Source organism: Pongo abelii, chromosome 4 (assembly GCF_028885655.2).
Source record: "Pongo abelii isolate AG06213 chromosome 4, NHGRI_mPonAbe1-v2.0_pri, whole genome shotgun sequence".
Taxonomy (NCBI): Eukaryota; Metazoa; Chordata; class Mammalia; order Primates; family Hominidae; genus Pongo; species Pongo abelii.
In genome coordinates, this window is record NC_071989.2 from 154,571,362 (window position 1) to 154,588,535 (window position 17,174).

The window sequence follows — 17,174 nt, forward strand, 5'->3', positions numbered from 1 at the left end:
TTCAAATAATCTATTTTCAATTCTAACTTTTACTAAAGTACATGGGAAAAAAATATTCTACTTGTTAATGTATTCCTCTGAAACACATAAAAAAGAAAAAGGGTGGGAAACACTCCTTTGCCTTATGTCACCAAAATGGTGCCACATTCAACATAAGAACACTCTTCGTGATTATAAATGAACATTCTTTTCATTCTTGTGGATGAAAACATACAATAATCTAAAAGAAAGCTGCTAATGCCAAAAGATACCACTGTTTTCAATTATTTGGCAAATGAATACTAAGTAAAAACACAACTTCAAAAAGAACAGAGGTAATGCATTTTTTAATACCTAAGATATTACATATTATATTTGGGTTCTTCCACTGCTTCCTTGAAATTGCTGGTATGAATATATAATCCACTGAGGTAGTTTCACTTTTCTGCCAACCAAAGTAGCTTTTATCTTTTATTTACCTTAATTCAAAATCTGCAAGCAGATTCTAAAGGCCACCTTCTATTTCTATCATATATAATCAAAGGTGGAAATAGTTCTCCATAAAAATAGACTCACAAGAAATACAAAAACATTTGCTCTTCTCTATCAAATTTTACAAATGTAAAAGCAGCTTTTCTTAGCATTTCTTAATTAACTATGAAAAGTGTTGAGGCAAAATTCCAATAATGGTCTAGAATATCAAAGCTAAGAATTTTTCCTTTATGTTTCTTCTTTACATTTTGACCACAATCCGTATTTTGTCTCTCTTTTTTAAGTGCACCTTAGTGGTCTGCATCTAGCAATAACTGTTTTAATAACCTAAGCAAAAAAGCCAAAGTCCATAAACATACTTTGTTTCTACATTTTGAATGCAGAGGAAAAATAGATTTTTTTCTTTCAGGAAAACTTAGATCTAAGTTATTGAGTTCCCTTTAAGTGGATTTATCATTACCTGGCACAGCCAAAAATGTCTTCAAGCTCTACATTTCTATAGGTAATTATCAAACCAAACAACATTTAAAGTACGCAAGAACAAAGCTTCACTTTTTTCCAAACAATAAGCAAGGTTATGGTTTGAAATAATTTAATGAATGAATATAATGAATGAATAAATTTAATGAATGACTCCCACTGCTCAAGTTACAACAAATTCCAAAGGCAAACTCTGTCCTTTTATTTCATCATTTCAACTACATATATGAAAACCCCCAATTCTTTTGATTACATTCAACTAGATCCAATGTATTTTTGCATAAATTTTTCAGAAATGGGAGGAAAACTGCAGGTTTTCCCTCCGCATCCATTTAAGAGCCACCAAGAATAACAAAAGGATGCTGTCTGCCTAGAGGGAATGAAACAAAGCTGCCTATCTTTCTTCTCTCAGACATTGCGAACATCCTAAAAACAAAAACAACATAGGGAGCATACAACACCATCGGGGGGAAAAGTCTACGGAGAGCATCACCTCAAAGTGTTTACGTAGAACAGACAGGGTGGTATGTTGCCAAGGTGGATAGTTCTTTGCCACATAGATGGTGCAATGTGAGGGCTTCTGCAGGGGTTGTTTGTCAGTCTTCTACACGGTAAAAGAAAGGAAAAACATTCAATAGCTTTTATATAAACCAAAAATGAGAAGAACCTTCCCCCAACATACACCACCATGGTCTTCACCATTAATGAAAATCTTTCTAACTTTCATTATTGTTAAATGTTTTCTGATCAATAACTTTTAAGGAATAATCTTTTTTTAAAAAAAAAAAAAAAAAAAGACTTTACCTTCCCTTTAGCTGGCATCATATAGTTCTTGAGTCGTAGTCTAAGGTCATGTGTTACTTCCATGAGATACTGTGAGGAGTGTATTAAAACTTCATCCACAGGACCTGCCACAGGCCATGAAGCATTCATAATTGAGTCAGGCTTTTAAAAAAAGAAAAACAAAAAAAAAACTTCAGTGAGATTAGACAATATAACAATTTTATGGTTCTTGATTATAATTTCATACCAAGGATACCATCTGTAATTGTATGCTCAGAGTTCAAACTTGACTACACATAACATACTTGCACAGCCCCTGATCTAATGTTCCCTAGAATTCAAGCTGTGAAGTCTGACTCTACATTCTTAATTAGCATCCATTTGTACGAGCATATTAATACCCACACACATATGCTCACTTTCAAAGAAAATTATGTAATGCTAATTTGCCTAAATTTAATCATTATTATATAAATTATGCATACACTCAGTTTTTATCCTGTTAATACATCCAGTATTCAAGTACAGTTATTTGGTATATAGATCATGAGCACATTTCTGTATTGTTCATGCATTTAAAAATACAAAAGAGCCTAGCTAATATGGCTGGAAAGGAGTTATTAAACCAGCCAATCTATTTATCTGCAAGCCTGGGAGAAATAACTGAATTTATATTCATAGTAAGAATGCTAATATCCCTGAATATTAAGTCCTATATATGCCAGAAGTTTTATATAAAACAAGAATACTTATGCAAATATACACCTATATCTTTGTTTTTAAGCAGCTCATAACAATTGTTTATATCTTTCTCAATATTTTCACCTTTTAAAAATATGTATACACTGTGTATATATAAATAAGGGCACATATATCCATCTGAATAGGAGATAGCTCTGGTTTAACCTGTCATAATTATGATGCTGAATCCAGCATTACTCTTGAATTACTCACTTTCAGACTTTGTCTCTTAAGTAACAATATTAGCACAACACTTATTTAATGAAGCCAAAATCAAAACCACTCAAAACATTTTAAATGCATAAAGGTACCTTTCCCAGGAGTGTCCAGATGTGCTCACACAAATGTGGACAGAATGGAGCGAGGAGAAGTGTCTGAACTTCAATAAACCGGAACACAAGTTCTCTGTGCATCCCTTCCACTGCCAATTCACGGTACTTATCTTTTGCGGCCTACAAAATTTGAAATTATTTACCATTTCCCTCACCTTCTTTAAAATAAAAATAAAGGGAAAAATTTCAGTATCTTGGTTTTAATACATTTTTAAGTTTCTAGTCTTTTAAAAATCCACAACAAATTACTGTAAATGTTTTACTTTAAGAATCTGCAAGTATTTATCTTTGTCCAAAGTACATGGCAGTTTTATACTAATAATTCTCAAAAAAAGAATTTTTTTACAGACAGTTTGTAACTGAGACATAAAAGTTGAACAACTTTAACTGTATATTAAGGGTGACTGCTCTTAGCAGCATATAGGATATTAAATATAAAAAAAGACTATAAATACAACACATTGCTATGCTCAGCCATTTATCCTTATTTAACCACATCTCTGAAAACCAAGTTATATAAATCTCAATGTGATATTTTACATAGCTCATTGCGTAAAGCTACATTTTTACTTTAAGCACTTTAAATGCCAAACTTGAGGAAATACTGACACCTTGTGGAAAACCTCAGAAAACGCTTGCTCTCAAACTAATGGCAATTAATTACAATTTTGCCTTCGTTTTTATCAATTTTGAAATGTTTTCCTGGAAAGTATAGCTGAATTTTAGATTTAATCTCCTTTATATTAATGCTCATAGCTTAACTAGGAGCACAATTATTAAATTAAATGGACACAATAGAAAAAATACCAAAGATAATAACTCAAAATCACAATTTATTGAAGAATTTAAAATTTTTCTGGCAGGATTTTCAGTCTACACTTTGGGCGAGTAATTGTGCTATAGCAGGAAGAAAAAAGGGGGAAAATACATAATGTTCACATTGACATGTTTTATAGCTACCAGAAGAATCAACAGCCTACCTGAAACTCAAAAAACCCTGTTTTCAAAGCTTCTTTAAACATCATCTTCTCATAGTTTTGATCTGTTTTTATAATTCCTGCATTCAATTCACTATTGAATAGGGGGAAAAAAAGGTTATTGAGTTTAAAGGCACTTATACATAGCTATAAAAAACTGCTGCATATACAAATTTAAAATACTGCTTTTTAATATACAAATTTAAAATACTGCTTATTTAAGCAGTAAAATGAGAACAATGCCCGAAACATTTAAAACTGCTCAACACAACACCATCTTTGTGTTCCTTAAAACAAATTACTGCAGTCTCTCTATTGTCTATCCATCCTTAAGTACTGTCATCTGACACTGCTTAGGGCTCCTGTTTATGACATAATAAATGATGCTTGTTCAGAAATTTCTTGATGGACACTTTATTCTTATAAAGCCCAAAATGCAATATGAAAATAGCTTAACTAAGGTTGTAGCCAAGTGTTGGGTTTTTTTTTTTTTTTTTTTTTTTTGAGACAGGGTCTCTCTCTGTCACCTAGGCTAGAATGCAGTGCTATGATCACAGCTCACTGTAGGCTCGAACTCCTAGGCTCAAAGGATCTTCTCACCTCAGCCTCCCAAGTACCAGGACTACAGGCGTAAGCCACCACACCCAGCTAATTTTTTTTTTTTGTAGAGACAGGATCTCACTTTGCTGCCCTGGCTGGTCTCAAACTCCTGGGCTCAGGCAATCCTCCCACCTCAGCCTTTCAAAGTGCCTGGTTTACAGGCGTGAGCCACAGTGCCTGGCCATAGCCAGGTTTTAATTATTGCATTTACAATAACTAATACTGGATATTAGAAAAAAATTTTCTCATACCAATCCAGGTCCTTCTTAATTTGGCCTAATCTGGCCCCAAACTGTTTCATCTCCTACCTCTGCCCATCAGATAATGTACTTCAAATAAATATCAGACCCTTTCCATGGCTTATCCACACTTTCTCCTCTCCCTGAAAACACTGTTTATTTTTCAAGAAACTCAGAATTTGACCGGGTGTGGTGGCTCAAGCCTGTAATCCCAGCACTTTGGAAGACAGAGGCAGGTGGATCAGAAGGTCATGAGTTCGAGACCAGCCTGGCCAACATAGTGAAAACCCGTCTCTACTAAAAATACAAAAAATTAGCCAGACATGGTGGCAAGCACCTGTAATCCCAGGTAGTAGGGAGGCTGGGGCAGAAGAATAGCTTGAACCTGGCGGAGGCTGCAGTGAGCCGAGATTGTGCCATTGCACTCCAGCCTGGGTGACAGTGCGAGACTCTGTCTCAGGAAAAAAAAAAAGAAACCCAGAAGTCACATGACATCTCTGAATTCTCCTTATCTCTATTATTGTGCTTAGAAAATGGGTGTTTGTCTCTCTTGCTAGACAATAAGGATCATGTCTCATTCATCTTTATAATACCAGTGCGTAGGATGACTCCAAAGATATTTATCCTTTTCTTTTTCCTTTAACCATTTTGCCCTACTCGAAAACACGACAACATGGTAAAATGGTTATGAGAACAGACTTTCAAGACAGACAGAAGCAAGTTCATATCCCAAGTTTGCAACTACTAGCTTTAAGGCATTTAAGGAAATACTTAATTGTTCTAAGCTTCAGTTTCTTTATTTATAAAATAGAGCTAATAATATCTGTATTATATAAAGTTGCTTTGAGGTTAAAGTCAGATAATGGACACAAAATACTTAGCATAGTACCTGGCACAAGTAAGCCTTCAATGAATACTAGCTATTATTATCATTAGTTTATTTCATTAAAAAAAAAAAAAAAAGAAAAGAAAAGAAAAAGAAAACTTAAAAATGCACCAGGACTAAGTAACTCTAAAACACAAAATGATAGGGATCTACAGATTACCTGGCAAAAACTCTATCATTGAAAGTGTTGGCAGGACCACTTCTTAGGCTGTCCCAGTTGGCAACCATTTCTTTCACCCACTCTACCCAGGTGTACAGACGGAGAATACCTGCATCTGCCATGGCTTCCACAAAGTTGGCATCTTCTACAGTGTCACCAGCATCAGCCAGAGCCAAACGCATTCCTGGAAGAAGAAAAAAAATTCAATGCATTAAAAATATGGTTTCTGAGTATCAATTGTGTCCTATGTGTTCAGTTGGATACCTTGCAAAGCTCATATATAATTAACAAATGCTTTAAAGGACTGTCCTGGATCAACAACAAAAATTAAAATCATCAAAAACTAGCATCCCTAACCGTGATGTTAAAATATTCAAACCATCCATATTGATTTGCATCCACTAAGCACCAATACGTGTTTCTTCTCAGGCATGTTGAGTTAATGAGATAAAGTGATCTTTAATGAGGCAGAGATAGAAAATGATAAACTGGGGATAAAGATACACATTTCATTGTGGTTTTCTTATCAACATCTCAGCCTCATTTAGAGGTAACAAAATACATTTTAATGCATGAGAATACACATTGGTGCCTTATGTGTACAAATGCATATGAATTTTTCTCAGTTTTGAAAATAGGTTCTTAGAAGTTTACCACTAAAAAACTTTACTTTTTCAATTCTCATCTCTCAGTACTACCAAAATCTTCCATTCTAAAACATTGGGAAAAAAAACCTAAATGTCCATCAGTTAAACTGTAGGATATCCCTACAATGGAACACTATATGGTTGCAAAAAAAAAAAAAAAAAAAAAAAAAAAAGAGGGAACTCATTATATAGTTATTTCTGTCTTTAGCTTCGGTGTCCAATCAAAGCATTCAGGTTCTACCTTGCCTTTTCCACTTAACAGTTCATATTAGTATACTAACCCATACATACACATATCTATGTTTTTTGTTTGTTTGAGATAGAGTTTCGCTCTTGTTGCCCAGGATAGAATGCAATGGTGTGATCTCGGCTCAGTGCAACCTCTGCCTCTCGGATTCAAGCAATTCGCCTGCTTCAGCCTCCTGAGTAGCTGGGATTACAAGCATGCGCCACCACACCTGGCTAATTTTGTACTTTTAATAGAGACAGGGTTTCCCCATGTTGGTCAGGCTGGTCTCAAACTCCCAATCTCAGGTAATCTGCCCGCCTCGGCCTCCCAAAGTGCTGGGATTACAGGCGTGAGCCACCACACCCAGCCATTTAGTTTTATATCTATATATCCATAAACAAATAAAAATCATGAGCTCATACTTTTATCACCACATCCAATCTGACCCCATAGGGCTCATTCTAGCATTTTCTCTTTACTTATTTATAGCTTCTTTTTCTGATAGTGAGCTCTGTGAGGCAGAGGTTCTCATTATCTACCTGTTTACTTATTTTTTCAATCCTAATATACACATAAAGCGGTTTCGTAATTACTTATATATCTTGTAAGAAACAGACTAACTATATTATTTGGATACAGTTCTGTCTTTGGCTTTGGTGTCCAATCAAAATACTGAGAACACAAACTGAGTTAGCCATGACCAATAAAAAGAAGTACCATGATGACCAATGACTAATTATATAAGAAATGAATGGTTCTTTCAGGATAGTGCATTTCTTCTCTTGACACAATAGTAATAAAATGTAATAGGACTGAGGCCAGACAAAAAAACAATTTTCTGAAAAAAATCAATGTTCCCAGGTTCAAGACACATTTAGGAATTCCAAATGCAGGCCAGGCACGGTGGCTCATGCCTATAATCTCAGCACTTTGGAAGGCCAAGAAGGGTGGATCACTTGAGGCCAAGAGTTCAAGACCAGCCTGGCCAACATGGCAAAACCCCGTCTCTACTAAAAATACAAAAATTAGCCAAGCGTGCAGGCACATGCCTGTAATCCCAGCTATTTGAGAGGCTGAGGCACGAGAATCGCTTGAACCCCAGAGATGGAGGTTGCAGTGAGCCAAGATCATGCCACTGTACTCCAGCCTGGGTGACAGAGCGAGACTCTGTCTCAGTTAATAAGAATGGAATACCAAATACAGAGGAAATATCTTGGAAAAGCTTCCTACATACTCAACATTTTTTTTTTTTGAGACAGAGTTTCACTCTTGTTGCCTAAGCTGGAGTGCAATGGTGCAATCTCGGCCCACTGCAACTTCCGCCTCCCGGGTTCAAGCGATTTTCCTGCCTCAGTCTCCCAAAATAGCCTGGATTACAGGCACCCGCCACCACACCCAGCTAATTTTTTTTTTTTTTGTATTTTTAGTTGAGACAGGATTTCACCATGTTGGCCAGGCTGGTCTTGAACTCCTGACCTCAGGTGATCCACCTGCCTCGGCCTCCCAAAGTGCTGGGATTACAGGCGTGAGCCACCGCACTTGGCCCATACTCAACATCTCTACAGAACAAGTCTTGAATCTTAGCAATGATATGGAGTTCATTAAAGGAAGACTCAAAGTAACTTCAGCTTGATTTGTTCCTGAACACATCATGTCAGTAATTCTTATATATTAAATACTATGTTGCTCATCCGCAAAGGAAACATTAAGATTTTAAAATTTTGTTAAAAGCAAAACAGAAAGTAAAATTAAAACACCAATTTTAACATGTCTTCTATAATCTGAGGAGAACTGGACCCTATGGAACAGCAATAAGAAAAATGTTTACTCACCATCTGCTGAAAATTTGTCAATAGCTTGGGTCAAAGTGAGGAAGTTGCCCGTGGATTTTGACATCTGAAATAGAGAGTCAGTGATCAATCATTAATAACAGTAATATAAATAAACCAAATCAGCCAAATAAAATTAACTAGGTTGGCCATGACCAGATAAAAACAAAAAGGAATTCGAAATATGGAAAGGAAAAGATATTACACTAATTTCAGAGAGGTGAAAACTGAATTTCACCCAATAAAGTGGCTTGTTTGGGTTACTCAGCTATCAGTGACATAGCTAGGAGAGGACCTCCAGACTCACACTCAGTCCACTGTGATTTAGCCTATACTGTCTGGGTTAGACATGTGTAATGATTCCACTATAACTCTAGAACACCAGCTAGTTACCTAAGAAAGAGCTTTACGGCAATTAGAATCATTCAGAAATGGAATGGACCAGCACATGAGGTTGGAGTTATGACTTTAGGAACCCTCCCATCATTAGGGTCACAAAAATCGGTTGTTCAAGTTGTGCTCTGCCTTAGGGCAATGCATCGGAAGAGGCACCACTCACAGCCTAGCAATCTTTATCGTTTTAAAATTGTATGTCATTAGTATAACTATGCTGATATTAAAAGGAAATGATGATTATATCAGTTTTCTATTATACTACATAGCAATACATATCTTGTTCTAATAAAATCAGGATAGTACAACAACTTTCAGACAGCCAAAGAAAATGTCATGTTCTAACAAGAATAATAAATGTATGGTTCCTCTTTGACTTACAAAGAAGAAATGAGTTCAATAATCAAAGGTTCCTTATTGAGCTAACAAAATCTATTAAAATCGCCTATGCTTCTAAACAGCAGTTTTTCAATCTAATATACAGATTACTTATTTTTTTTTTTTTTTTTCTTTGAGATGGAGTCTTGCTCTGTTACCCAGGCTGGAGTGCAGTGGCACAATCTCAGCTCAGTGCAACCTCCGCCTCCCCGGTTCAAGGGACTCTCCTACCTCAACCTCCTGAGTAGCTGGGATTACAGGCACGCGCCATCATGCCCAGCTAATTTTTGTACTGTTAGTAGAGACGGGGTTTCACCATGTTGGTCAAGCTGGTCTCTAACTCCTGACCTCGTGATCTGCCCACCCTGGCATCCCAAAGTGCTGGAATTACAGGCGTGAGCCACCGCACCTGGCCACAGATTATCTTAAAGGAACATTTTCTATTACCTTTTGATATTAGGGCACAGGCTAAGTCTGATGTTACATAATGCAATTTACATCATCTGCTGTTTGTTTAAAGCTACAACTATTTTCTCTTTTTTTTCTTTTTTTGAGATGGAGTTTCACTCTTGCCGCGCAAGGCCTGAGTGCAATGGCACGTTCTCAGCTCACTGTAACCTCTGCCTCTCTGGTTCAAGCGATTCTCCTGCCTCAGCCTGTAGCTGGGATTACAGGCGCCCACGACCAGGCCCGGCTAATTTTTTGTATTTTTAGTAGAGATGGAGTTTCACCACATTGGCCAGGCTGGTCTTGAACTCCTGACCTCAGGTGATCCACCCACCTCGGCCTCCCAAAGTGCTGGGATTATAGGCGTGAGTCACCGCGCCCAGCCCCCTACAACTATTTTCATTATGATATATAGACATTTATGACAACTAATACTGTCATTGCTATTCTGTTGGTTACAGCAAAATTCACTGGTTGTAACAAATCTGTTACCATTTTTATTAATGAGGAATAAATAATTTTGTACCTTTTTTTTTGAAGTCAAGGAGGGGTGCCCTTCTCTAATTTGGACAGAAGTATCATAGGGGCAAGTGAGGGGTCTGTCAAGTTTGCATAACCTTCTATTGAGGATATTGATTAATAAGATAAAGTCCTATGCAGTCTGTTTAAAAAAAAATCACCCATATTATTAACAGTAACAGTAGTGACAGTAACAGCAGAGGCATAGAGAGGACTACTGTACTGCTTGGGAAAGAGCATTATGTGACACCTAAAAATCTTACAGACTCCAAAATTCTATCATTCTACTAATTTAGTGGCCAGTCACAGTATAAAACAAAAAGCACCGAGCCATTTTCTCAACTTACTAAGAAAAATAGCTCTTCCCATCCTCTTGGATCCTATGGAGGCCTGCTGGGAGCAGGACTTCTAAAAGGAAATATGGCTGGAAGGCTGTGGTCCAAGGCCATTTTTGCTGGCTATGAGCAATGTCTCCAGAACACACAGCTCTTCTTAAAATTGAAGGCGTTAGCTGGGCGTGGTGGCTCACATCTGTAATCCCAGCACTTTGGGAGGCTGAGGTGGGCGGATCACGAGGTCAGGAGTTCGAGACCAGCCTGGCCAACACAGTGAAACCCCGTCTCTACTAAAAACACAAAAAAGTTAGCCAAGCATCATGGCAGGCACCTGTAGTCCTAGCTACTCAGGAGGCTGAGACAGAAGAATTGCTTGAATCCGGGAGGCGGAGGTTGCAGCGAGCTGAGATTGCGTCATTGCATACCAGTCCAGGCAACAGTGCGAGACTCTATCTCAAAAAAAAAAAAGTGAAGCTGTTTATGCTCAAGATGAAACAGAATTCTATTTGGGCAAGAGACGTGCTTATGTATACAAAGCAAAGAACGACTGCGACTCCTGGCAGCAAACCAAACAAAACCAGAGTAATCTGGGAAAGGCAACCTGGGCCCCACAGGAACAGTAGCATGGTTCATGCCAAATGCCTAAACAATCTTCCTGCTAAAGATATTAGACACAGAATCTGAGTGATGCTATACTCCTCAAGGATTTAAACTAATGAAAAGTCAATAAATAAAAGTGGATTTGTTAAAAAAGAAAAAAAAAAAAAGAAATGGCTGGGTGCAGTGGCTCATGCCTGTAATCCCAGCACTTTGGGAAGCCAAGGTGGGTGGATCACTTGAGGTCAGGAGTCTGAGACCAGCCTGGCCAACATACTGAAACCCCGTCTCTACTAAAAATACAAAAAATTAGCCGAGTGTGCTGACAGGCACCTGTAATCCTAGCTACTCGGGAGGCTGAGGCAGGAGAATCACTTGAACCCAGGAGGTGGAAGTTTCAGTGAGCCAAGATCGCATCACTGCATACCACCCTGGGCAACAGTATGAGACTCTGTCTCAAAAAAAAAAAAAAAAAGAAAAGAAAAAAGAAAAAGAAAAAATGTGAAGGTATTTATGCTCAAGATGAAACAGAATTCTATTTGGGCAAGAGATGTGCTATGTATACAAAGCAAAGAACCAGACGGTGACTCCTGGCAGCAAACCAAACAAAACCAGAGTAATCTGGGGAAAGGTAACTCAGGCCCACGGGAACAGTAGCATGGTTCATGCCAAATTCCTAAACAATCTTCCTGCTAAGGCTATTGGACACAGAATCGGAGGGATGCTGTACCCCTCAAGGATTTAAACTAATGAAAAGTCAATAAAAGTGGATTTGTGAAAAAAAAAAAAAAAAAATGGCCAAGTGCAGTGGCTCATGCCTGTAATCGCAGCACTTTGGGAAGCCGAGGCAGGCGATCACTTGAGGTCAGGAGTTCGAGACCAGCCTGACCAATATGGCGAAACCCCATTTCTACGGAAAAAAACAAAAATTAGCCGGGCATGGTGGCATGCGCCTGTAATCCCAGCTACTCAAGAGGCTAAGGCAAGAGAATCGCTTGAATCTGGGAGGTGGAGGTTGCAGTGAGCCAAGATTGTGCCACTGCACTCCAGCCTGGGTGAAAGAGTGAGATTCCGTCACAACAAAAAAAAAAGGAAAAGAAAACTCTTCTGGGTCACAATGCTAAGCTCTTTATGATTCCTGTCCCTGTCTCTCTCTCTTTTTCTCTCCTTACTTCAGTTGCAATTTGTGTCACCTTTGGCCACTTTAAATACAAATGTTATGAATAGGTAACTTTTCCCTATCTCTCTCTTCAATTAATACTATCTACTCCCCTTGCTCAATTTTGAAGATAAAAATTAATTTATAGGCCGGGTGCGGTGGCTCACGCCTGTAATCCCAGCACTTTGGGAGGCTGAGGCGGGCGGATCATGAGATCAGGAGACTGAGACCATCCTGGCGAACACGGTGAAATCCCGTCTCTACTAAAAATACAAAAAAAAATTAGCCAGGCATGGTGGCGGGTGCCTGTAGTCCCAGCTACTTGGGAGGCTGAGGCAGGAGAATGGCGTGAATCCTGAGGGGGGAGCTTGCAGTGAGCAGATATGGCGCCACTGCACTCCAGCCTGGGAGACAGCGAGACTCCATCTCAAAAAAAAAAAAAAAAATTAATTTATGCTTAGTCCTAAATATGCTCATTAGAAGGTTTTTAACTCTGATTAATTCATATTATTTCTTATTTATTTACTAATTTTTTGGTAGAGATGGGGTCTCACTATATTGTCCAGGCTGGTCTTGAACTCCTGGCCTCAAGTGATCCTCCCACCTTGGCCTCCCAAAGCTCTGGAATTACAGGCATGAGACCACACCTGGACACATTATTTCTTACACACATTAAAAAAAAGTGCAACACCTTAAATCTGAAAAGCCTTCCACAGAATTTTAAACTTTTAAGCTGCAATAAGCCTTACCTTCTCAGAGTTCAAGAGGAGATGTCCATTTGCTCTCACAGCTGTAGGCCATTTGTCACTTCACAGATAAATGTTTAAAGACAGAAAATAAGAAACAAAGATGATAGTTCTGGCTTAAAATTTTGAGGTAAAAGCTAATAGACTCATAAAGGTTTGCTATAGTCCTTTTTGTAACGGCAAGTGAAAACAAATCAAAGGACTGGCTACATAAACTAGGATACAGGTATACAATGATGTAACTACTTAGGTGGGGCTACACGTATAGATATAAAAAGATCTTAAAAATATATGTGAAGGCTGGGCACAGTGGCTCACGCCTGTAATCTCAGCACTTTGGGAGGCCGAGGAGGGTGGATCATTAGGCCAGGAGTTCAAGAACGGCCTGGCCAGAATGGTGAAGCCCCATTTCTACTAAAAATACAAATATTAGCCAGGTGTGGTGGCTGGCGCCTGTGATCCCAGCTGCTGGGGAGGCTGAGGCGGACAGTTGCTTGAACCCGCGAAGCAGAGATTGCGGTAAGCCAAGATCGCGCCACTGCACTCCAGCCTAGGCGACAAAGTGAGACTCCCTCTCAAACAAATGTATATACATACACACACACACACACATATATATATACACATATATATACACACACACATATATACACATATATATACACACACACATATATATGTGAAAACATAAGACAGAACAGTGTAAACAATGTGGTATCTTTGTATACATTAACAAATAGAGATATCAGATGCTGGTATATAAAATCACAAGAAACCAATAGCATCATGATGAATTTTGGGAAATAGAGTAGTGTGCAGGCAAGGATGAAAGTTCACTTTTAACTTTTTGCCTTTATGTACTCTTTACATTTTCAAACTATGTACACATCATTCATTCATTCTAGCAATGAGATCATATCGGGGGTTGAGAGCAAGAGTTGTGGAGCCAATCTCTCTGGGTTTGCATACTTGTACTATCTTCATTAGCTGGGTAGCTTTGGGTTATGATTTCTTCCTCTTTATTCCTCAGTACAGTTCCCTGCCTACAGACATGGATATTAAAGACCTTCCTCGAAAAGCTATAGTAAAAAGAGTTATTAAAAGTGATTTAAAAAGTATCTGGCATAAGCTCTTGATGTCAATACTTATTTGTAATTTTTAAAAACCTAACAAATGTGAAAAAAATTGGTGCAAAGGAGTGAAGATTCAACTTATTGGTAAATAATACTTCTGAGATACCAATTTGCCTACAAATGCATTGTAAAGAATAGAGAAAAATACTAGGGCCAGGCACGGTGGCTCATACCTGTAATCTGAGTACTTTGGGAGGCCGAGACAGGAAGATCGCTTGAGTCCAGGAGTTTGAGACAAGCCTGGGCAACAAAGTGAGACCTCGTCTCAACAAAAAATAAACAAAATTAGCCAGGCAAGGTGACATGTGGCTAGTCTCAGCTACTCGGAAGTGTGAGGATCACTTGAGTCTGCGAAGTTGAGGCTGCAGTGAGCCAAGATCCTGACATTACACTCCAGCCCGAATGACAGAGTGAGATTCTGTCGAAAAATAAATAAATAAATTAGGTAAGTAATAACAGTGGATGACAAGTAGTGTAAGAACCACATTAAATTTATTTTATTCCTCTGGGCTGGGCACGGTGGCTCATGCCTATAATCTCAGCACTTTGGGAGGCCAAGGCGGGTGGATCACCTGAGGTCAGGAGTTCGAGACCAGCCTGGCTAACATGGTTAAACCCCGTCTCTACTAAAAATACTAAATTAGCCAGGTGTAGTGGTGCACACCTGTAATCCTAGCTACTCGGGAGGCTGAGGCAGGAGAATCGCTTGAACCCAGGAGGCGGAGGTTGCAGTGAGCTGAGATCACACCATTGCACTCCAGCCTGGGCAACAAGAGCAAAACTCTGTCTCAAAAAAAATAAAAAATATTCGGGAGGCTGAGACAGGAGAATTGCTTGAACCCGGGAGGCAGAGGATGCAGCAAGTGGAGATCATGCCACTGCACTCCAGCCTGGACTCCGTCTCAAAAAAAAAAAAAAAAACATTATTTTATTCCTCTACTTCAAAATCTTTGTTTTACTGTTGAAGGAAAAAATGTAATTTTATTCTAAATACAAGAAGGCTTAAGAAATTGTTTTGGTTTTATGAAATAAAATTTGAACAGACTGAGAGGTTTGTTTCCTCAGCTACTTGAGGAACTAGAGGTAAAAGTAGACACGTCTGGGTAAAGAGGGAAAAGGACAGAAGGATTACTCTGAAGAAACAGACTCTAGTCAGAATGTTACTACAACTAATGCTGGAACCTTGGGGCTCTCCGCTCTAAAGAGAAGGTTCTTTCCAATTCTAATGGTCTACAATTATTCCTGCATTTAACAAGTCAAATGAATTACTAGCAGACCAGCAATGCACCTGAGGTATGACATGCTTTGGTGCCTGGGGTAGGTATGTGGATTTCTGGATGTAAGAGATAGGAGGTGGCCTTTCTGCTTTAGTACATATTTAAGATAAGAAAAAGAATGTAACTGGCAAATCTATCTATACCAGCCCCTCCACAATAATTTCTTAGATATTTGAAGACACAAGACACCCCTATTGACAATCAATAAATCTAGTCCACACCTATTTTATCATTCACCTTTGTTCCGGCCACATAGCCACATGATTATAAAGGTAATATGAAAGATGATTTGGAACAAGATCCTTGCCAGAGACGCGAAGATCAACAGGATACCAGAACTCAAACTCCTGCTTTAACTGATCTAATTTTTCCTTTGCGATCTGAGTCTTAGGAAATGGAGCCTCCTTGAAGAAAACATAATCCCAAACTTCCTTGGTCATCTGTTGCGGTCTGTATTAAAAATAAAACAAACTATTACATATATATATATATATATATATATACATACACACACATACGTAATTTCTTGGAAGAATCAATACCTGAATCTAACCATGGATTAGGAATCTCTTTCTTACTGTAGTTACAAGAACAACTAAGGACAACAGCTTCCATAAGAATGAAGAATAGATGATGATAGTACGGGGCTATTTATTAATTTTTCCCAGTTCAATAGTAAAAAAGCAAAAACATCATGACAAAATTCTGTGAAATAAATCTTATTAAAACATTTCAATACGTAAATCAAACATCACAACTCTTACTGACAAATTATGCTCCTTTCCCTTATCTGTTTACCAACCTAATGCCCAGCGGAGACTCTGCCTGTCCATGCAAGTTACCCCCCTGCAACAGGTGTGCGACTGTGTAAAATGCCATGTAAATAGTGGAGTCAGAAAGTGATTCAATCAGCCACTGCTCATCCCAAGGCAAGTGAGTGCCTGAAAAATAAAAAGTAACGCATGAGGAACCTAAGAGACATTTCATCTAAGGAATCCACATTTTTAAGACGGGGGCTATAGCATTTACAAAGCTACTTATTTAGGAAGCTCTTAAATTATTCTTGGATAATTAATAAAAATAAAATGGTAAATAAAAGACAAAATGGGGCAGCCACGGTGGCTCACACCTGTAACCCCAGCACTTTGGGAGGCCGAGGCAGGTGGATCACCTGAGGTCAGGAGTTCAAGACCAAACTGGCCAACATGGTGAAACCCCATCTCTACTAAAAGTACAAAAAAAACTAGCCAGGCATGGTGGCGGGTGCCTGCAATCCCAGCTACTCGGGAGGTTGAGGCAGGAGAATCTCTTGAACCCGGGAGGCAGAGGTTGCAGTGAGCTGAGATTGCGCCACTGCACTCCAGCCTAGGCGACAGAGAAAGACTCTGTCTCAAAAAGAGAAAAAAAAGACAAATGGTTGAAGCTTAGAGTCTCTCCATAAAAAAGTCACATCACAAAATCTATATAGATTAGAGAGGGCATATTTCTACCACACAGTAGATGATAGTGGACTATATCCTAGTTTTCATGACCATCCAAAGAAAACCTCTTGCTTTCAATTCAGAAAACACTAGAATTGAGGGGGGAAAAAAAGTAAAAATGTATATTTTCTGTGTAACTGGCAAGGTTATCCAAACAGAAAAATTTCAAGTTTGTTTACCTAGACCATAAGTTCTTGAGCAAGCATGTTCTTGTAGCCAACCTAAGGTGGCTTCAAAATTCCTCCTGGTCTCCTCACAGAATCTAGAAAAGAGCAAAAGACAAAGTGTATCTTTATTGGTTCATTTTTTTGTTGCATTTCAACTTTACTGTTTCC

General features: G+C 38.5%; 1 protein-coding gene across 2 annotated transcripts in view; it reads right to left on the reverse strand.

Annotated features, from left to right (window-relative positions):
- The window catches only part of LARS1 (leucyl-tRNA synthetase 1), a 66,758-nt gene that overhangs the window by 13,236 nt on the left and 36,348 nt on the right, over positions 1 to 17,174 (reverse strand). For both annotated transcript variants that reach the window (XM_063724302.1, XM_063724303.1), the window contains 10 exons: positions 17,019 to 17,101; positions 16,161 to 16,299; positions 15,596 to 15,808; positions 12,952 to 13,009; positions 8,378 to 8,441; positions 5,670 to 5,853; positions 3,788 to 3,878; positions 2,787 to 2,927; positions 1,756 to 1,896; positions 1,445 to 1,555 (listed from right to left, as the gene is read on the reverse strand). In XM_063724302.1, the coding sequence (XP_063580372.1) occupies positions 1,445 to 1,555; positions 1,756 to 1,896; positions 2,787 to 2,927; positions 3,788 to 3,878; positions 5,670 to 5,853; positions 8,378 to 8,441; positions 12,952 to 13,009; positions 15,596 to 15,808; positions 16,161 to 16,299; positions 17,019 to 17,101 (1,225 nt within the window). The remainder of the gene's footprint in view (positions 1 to 1,444; positions 1,556 to 1,755; positions 1,897 to 2,786; positions 2,928 to 3,787; positions 3,879 to 5,669; positions 5,854 to 8,377; positions 8,442 to 12,951; positions 13,010 to 15,595; positions 15,809 to 16,160; positions 16,300 to 17,018; positions 17,102 to 17,174) is intronic.